Here is a 6,977-nt window from a genome sequence, read left to right as displayed (position 1 = left end):
CGCGCGCTCGCCTCCCCGGGGCGGGTTCTCTCCCGGAGGCCGCGCCCGTGCCAGGGTCCCCCCACTTCCTCCCGGCTGCTCACAAACCCGGGCGGCTCACTCGCCAGCGCCGTCCGCACTGGGCATGCTCAGTGGCCGTCCGGCGCGAGTCTCCGCGGGCGCTGCGCTCGGTCTGCGCCCAGGTCTCCGCTTCCCTGAGCGCGGCCGCACGCCGCGGCCCTGAGCCGGGAGAGCCGCGCCCCGCCGGCCCCGCCGCCCCGGACCCCAACTTCGCGCCAAGTTCGGGCCCGCCTTCGGGGGGAGCCATGCAGATGACTAACAGGGACGTTCTGTTAGAAATGGAGGAAGACGACGACGACGAGGATGGGGAGATCGGTGAGTGGGGGGCACTGGGGCGGACGGCGCGGGCGCGCGGGCCCCCGCTCGGGAGCCCTAGGCGGCGCGGGGAGAAGTTGGGGACGGCGCGTGGGCAGCGCCCCCTCCTCGGGGCGGGGAGGGGCGGGACGGGGTCTGGGGGACCCTCGGCCGCCGCGAGGGTCGCGCGGGCGCCGGGGGTGGAAACCGGGAAGCGGGCGCCGCTGTCCCGGAGCCGCAATGCGCCGCCGCCCGGGGCCCTGCGCCCTGCTGCACCCCGGCCGGCGCCCCGGAGACCTGGGGAGGCGCGGGGTCCCCTCAGCGCTTTCTGCCCGGCAGGGGCGCAGCCCTGGACCGTCGCGGTGGATACGGGGCGTCTCCGCGCGCGGAAGTCTTGACTCAAAGCAACAACTTTTGGGTCATTTCCTCCGCTGCAGCCAGCCCGGGACTGCGGAGAGCGGCGCGGGCGGCGCGCGGCGGTGCCACGGGCCCGGCCGGGTTTGCGGAGCCGGGGCGGGACCCGGTCGAGTCCTCTTTGAGGAAAGCGCCCCGGGAGGGCGGTGGCAGCCGGGTGGGGCAGCCCGGGGAACAGATTTGTGGCTTCGGGGCGCGGGCCGGGATCCGTTTTTCGGCCGCAGAGCCCTTGGGGGAGTGATCCCGAGGGGAAAGCCTGGGGCAGACCGGACCGCGGGCTATTTCGTGCTAGTCTAGAGGGACCCCGGAGCTTGGGAAGCTATCCTGGGGTGCCCCGATACTACTTCGGGGTAACGTGCAAAGAAGTGGTAGACAGGGCGGAGGGAGAGCTGTTTAAGAGCAAAAATCAAACAAAAGGGGTGAGAGGAAACGGTGGACGGGGAAGCCTTTGGGGGAGTGGGGTGAAAGCCGGGTCCCCAAAAGAGGGTGTTGTAGGGGAAGGATGAAATATCGGGTTCCTCCCGAAAACTGGCAGTTCAATGACTGTCTTTAGTGCTCGTCTGTCAGTTCCTCCCCCACTCAATTTCCTTAACGCCAAATCAGTTTAAACTACAACAGTGGCCTAAAGCCCTGTTCTCTTAATAGCTTTAGAAGGAACTTAATTTTAGGAGAAAGTTGTTCACTTCCTTTTACGTTTTAGGCACTGCTCATTTATGTTTTTATTTTTCCAATCTTTGAGATGCAGTTACACATAACATTGTGTAACTTTAAGGCTTAGCAATGCCTTGATTTGATGACATATTTACATTGCAAAATGATTGCCACGGTAGCAGTAACTAATCCCTCCATCAGGCATGTAATTGTCGTTCATTTTTTGTGGTGAGTAAGTTTAAAGATCTATCCTCTTAGCAACTTTCAAGTATATGATACTATGTATCTTGTAACTGTAATTATACTTGGTCTTCAAAGGTGTTCACTCGTAGAGCAATTTCTCCCCATGCCGGTTTCCACTATTCTGCTGTTTTTATGAGGCAGCTCTTTTAGATTTCACCTGTAAGTGTTAGAGAGTACTTGTCTCTCTCAATCTCATTATTTCATTTAGCATAATGCTCTCAAGTTCCATCCATGCTGCTGCAAGTAATGGGATTTCTTTTTTTGTCTTGACTGAATAATATTTCTCTCTGTTACGTATATAGTATATATCTTTACATAGATAGCATATATCTTTACATATATAACATATGTTTACATAGATAACATATATCTTTACATATACTTTACATATATATCATTACATACATCTTTATTCGTGTGATATGCATTAGAACACTGAAGTTGTTTCCATATCTTGGCTGTTGTAGGTCCCCCTTATTTAAATATGGAGAACTTGGTAACTTCCTTTAGGGAAATTGAATAAAGGGCATTATGCACCACGGCCTAGCTTTACCTTTCATTCACCTGAATAGAGATTGTAAGGTAAGCCTCTGAATCTCCCAAATTGGTTTGCTTTACTTCTCACACAGCCAGTTATGATTCAAACTCAGCTTTTCTGACTTGCAAGATCTGTGCAGATTAATGTACTTTCTACTTGGTCAGTCTGGCTGTCAGAAAATGTCAAGTGCTATTTCACAGGCTTTATAAAACCATGATTTATAAAAATATAAATCATAGGAGCAAACTTCAACAAGTTATAATAAAATTAGTACAATTTTGTTTAATAGGAAAATGCATTTGTGTGTCATGGTGAGGTGTCACTGTTTATACTGAGTATGAATAAATAAGGGTGAAAAGCCAAGTGGAAATTGAAGTAAGCAGGAGACTCTGAGTTTTGTCTGTTCCCATCAACAGATCCCAGTTTAGAAAGAAAACTACCTGTTCTAGTCAGTGTTTACCCGATGAGGCTTCAGAAAATTCATCTTAAGTGTGGAGCCATAGGCCCTTTTTATTTTTAGTTGGTGATGTAATTTATACTGATTCTATCAAGTCAGTGAGCGAGTACATTTAAAGAAAAGGTGAACTATCTCTACCTTCTTCACCCATGTTTCATAGGGGTGTGTGCAGGGGTCAGTCAACCTTCTTTTATGTTAGGCAACACATACCACTTCAACAGATCTCAGCAATGTTTGGTTGTTCTACAAATTTAATGTGGGTTGTGGTGATTTCATACCAAAAGATGTTTGTTGTGCTAACTGCAAGTTTGCCGTTGTGAAACATAAGCCTTTTGAGAAGTTAACAATAGTGGCCTGATTTTTTTTTTTTTTTAAAGATTTATTTATTTATTTATTTATACAAGCATTGGGTACAGTCAGAAGCTCGGGAGGGTGAGAGAATTCACCAGAGCCAGAGCGGGAATAGAAAAGGCAGACTGACTGAAATACACTGCTGAGGGGAGCAGCGGGCGCGGCAGGAGAGGTCTGTTGCACCATGTGGGACCCTCGCGGGTGGCCGGGGATCGAACCGGCTCTGCAAAGGCTGCGGGCAGCTTCACAGCCAAGCGCTCAAGCGCTCAACCGCTGCGCCACCAGGGGAGACCCGATGTACAGCTTTTTACAAAGAATTGTAATTTCCAACTATGGGAGAGGAGATGGGTGAAACGAAGATTGTAATTTTAACCTCTGCTTCTAGTTTTGTAATGCAGGGTTATGTTAAAAACATTGACTAATATTTCTCCTAGCACTTGATTATCACTGCTAGTTGTGTGATAATTTCAAATCCACTCAGATACTGAAGATTTCTCTGAAATCCTACTATGAATATTAACTTTTCAGTTCAGAGCAGGAGAGTTATTTTGACACAAGTTCCTAGGTAAGACATCTGACATTATTGGTTAATTTGCGGGAGACAAAGAGAAAAACAAAGTTATTAAGCTAGATGTAGTCTCTGTCGCGTGGTGCTATTTCACAGGCTTCATAAAACCATGATTTATAAAAATATAAATCATAGGAGCAAACTTCAACAAGTTATAATAAAATTAGTACAGTTTTGTTTAATAGGAAAATGCATTTGTGTGTCATGGTGAGGTGTTACTGTTTATACTGAGTATGAATAAATAAGGGTGAAAAGCTCATATTTTACATGCAAGTATGGAAGTGTTCCCTCTCATGGTGTACAGCCTTTGATAAATAATTATAATGTCCAGATGTAGGAGAGGAGACTGGGATTTGGGGCCTTTTCCCCCCAATGTATTTTGCTTACTTTTGAAACAAACAGTACTTTGTATCAGGGATGCCTTGTTATTTCCGATCATCTGATCTAGGGAATCAAAGGTGGCAAATCTCACCAGAGGCATTTTTCCCATATTTGCTGAACTCATGACCACCAGAGATTATGTCCAAGGCTTGCCAATGATGCAGCCTTTTGGCATGAGGGCATTTATATTCTAAATCAGTTCCAACAATTAACTGCAGCTGTCACATGCAGACAGTCAGGACAGGGAATATTGGACTTGCAACCCTTACAACCGTTGCTGGTGCCAGTGGAGATGGGGTTCCTGCAAGTCCTGGGGGCAGGGTGTGTACACCTAGTATACAGAAAAGGATCCTTGGCTGCTTTGCACCCCCAACCCCTGTACCCAAATTAACCAGTGGATTGGACTCAGTGTCTCTTTCTGTTGTACAAAGAGGCAGAATCATCTTTTGATGGCTAGAGTATAGGCATTATCTTTAATATGCTATGCTATTTTGTTTCTTGCATTTCTATGGTTCAGACTTTTCTGAGACAGGAAAAGTATTCTCAAAAAAGAAGTGATTAGGGCCTCCCTGGGGGTACAGCAGGTTGAGCAAGGCACTGTGAAGCTATCCGCAGCCTCTGCAGTGCAGGTTCGATTCCCGGACAGCCAGGGAGATACCCACATGGCACGGCAGACCTCTCCTGTTGTGCCTGCTACTCCCCTCAGCAGCTCTTTTGGTCTGTCTGCCTGTTCTGCTTTCCACTCTGTCTCTGGTGAATTCTCTCACCCTCCCGCATCTCTGGCCTGTATCCCAGTTCTGGTATAAATAAATAAATCTTTTTTTTTTTTTTTTTAAAGGAGTGATTAGGAAGTAGTCAGATAGTTCAGCCAAAACATCTCTTGTTTCAGTGGTTGGTTGGTTTCTTGCTCTCTGAGGACCACAGCTAGTGGGGGGGAGGGAGAGCAGAGGCCAAGAATCCTGAGAGGTGATGGTCTAGCTGTGCATGCATCTCCAGCATCTTCACTGGCTTCCATCTCACTGTCACATTTTTACATGGACGTACTTCCCACCAGCTCCTGTCCCCTCTCTCCCTACTTTGATTAATCATATGCAATGTGGTCTAACATTTTTTTGATGTTAGACAAGTTTTGCTTGGTCAGTATTAATTGAGCAAGCCTGTTTTGTTATGTACAGGATCAGGTGCTGGGCTGGATATTGGGAGACAAAAAATGAGTAAGATGGAGCCCTTAGCCTCAGAGGGGTAGGTTCCTTGGAAGCAGACATTTGCAGGGAGCACTGTTATTGAGCTAATGTACACTGTATGGGAGGATGGAGACAGAAAAGATTGTGGGCTGGGTTTGAAGGATCAGGCAGGTGCAATGTTGTGGAGGCCAGCGGGGTGTTGCAAGACTGAAAAGGAATAGGTACAAGACTGGGGATCAGGGCAGGCTACACCCTGAAGAATCTTCTGCATATTTGAAGCATTTTGCATTTCACCCTGTATGTTATGTGGATCTCTTGGACGACTTTAAGGGAAGGAGAGATAGGATCGAATTTGCTTCTGGATCACTCCCCCTGCATCATGCTGGAAATGTATTAGGAGGGCAGATGGTAGAGGTAGACCTCTCTTCATTAAGGTTCAGGATGCCTGCGGTGGCCCTGGAATAACAGAGTGGTTCTGAGAGGTGATGACAGAGCCGGGACTTAGTCTTACACCAGTTACTTCCAGCAAGCAGAGAAGAGTCTGGAACCATTCTCAGGTTTTAGCTGGTGATTGTGGGGGGAGTGGCTACTGGTTGAGGGCAGTAGGTATGCAGGAGGTGAGAATTTTCTGTTGTTCCAATAAGTCTTGTGCTTTTCTCCTTTGCCTTGGCTTAGACCTATTTCCCTTCCTGATGACACCAGACTCCCCTCTTTTTCTCAGTGGTCCCCCATCTTTCCAAGTCTGTCACAAACCCAGAAAGCTACTTCTGATTCCCCTAGACCAACACATCCACCAGTGTATTTTCACACCTCTTATTTTTCTGTTAGAAACAGTTCTGTTTCACCATGTGTTTTATCTTTGTTGTTCATTATGTTTTCATTGATTACCCCTGCAAATAGAGGTATAAATTTCTTGGGGGCTGGGACTAGGTCATTTGGTCTTCTAGAAGCTATGCAAAATGAACTAAATTCCGTGTCTGCTCCATCGATAAAATTAATAAAAATATCTTCCTTACCCTCCTTTCTTAAAAAGTAAGCTTCCCTGAAGGCAGGTGCCCTGCTTTGTGTGCTAAGCTAGGTCCCTAATGCCTAGAATGGTGCTTGATACACTAGTGGAAGACAATCAAATAATTGTTGAATGAATGATTCTTTTGTAATAATTTGATCAATGTAATGATTAGTGGTTTTATGACCCTAGAAGAATTCTCTTCTATGACACTTGAAACATCCTTAGTCATTTGTTTTAAAAATGTTGATATGTAGTCTGATAGGGATGCTGCTGAGTTCTTGCTATCTAGGAAGGAGACAGATCTGAGAACAGATAACTGCAGGAATCAGTGATTATTGCTCTAATCAAGATTGTACCAGCTTCCGGGATGGCACCAAGGAGAAAGTATATAGCCCGGTTCAGGGAATTCCAGATACTTCTGCAGAGGTGGTGCCTGAGTCATCACTGGAGAAATGAGAAGACAGATGAGGGAATGAGGCTAGGACAGGGTGTGTCCTGAGCATTCCTATGTGTCCCATGTAGGAATAATCCGCTAGGGCCTCCCTGGTGGCCTAGGATTAAGTCTCAGCTCTGTCACTGTGATGGCTTGAGTTTGATCCCTGCTAGGGAGCTGACCCATTTAGGGCCCAGCAGAACTCTCCTGTCTTACCTGCTGCTCCTGTTAGCAGTGTCTTTCAGTAGATCTGCCTGTTCTGCTCCCCAATCTGGGTCTGGTGAATTCTCTCATCCTAGCACCTCTGCCCTACACCCCAATATTTCTATGCATAAATAAATAAACAAATCTTTTTTTAAAAAATCCTCCATGCTGCCTTTGTCTTATTCACAAT

At 47.0% G+C, this 6,977-nt stretch overlaps 1 protein-coding gene across 1 annotated transcript in view; it reads left to right on the top strand.

Moving 5' to 3' along the window:
* Positions 1 to 305: 305 nt before the first annotated feature.
* Positions 306 to 6,977, top strand: part of ANO6 (anoctamin 6) — a gene marked incomplete at both ends in the record, with an annotated part of 209,845 nt that continues 203,173 nt past the window's right edge. Inside the window, one exon of the mRNA XM_084255999.1 lies at positions 306 to 375. Within this exon, the coding sequence (XP_084112125.1) occupies positions 306 to 375 (70 nt within the window). The remainder of the gene's footprint in view (positions 376 to 6,977) is intronic.

This window comes from Talpa europaea (assembly GCF_964194135.1).
Source record: "Talpa europaea genome assembly, chromosome: 15".
NCBI classification, from domain to species: domain Eukaryota; kingdom Metazoa; phylum Chordata; class Mammalia; order Eulipotyphla; family Talpidae; genus Talpa; species Talpa europaea.
Note: the sequence above shows the minus strand (reverse complement) of the source record. Positions and strands in the feature narration are given on the sequence as shown.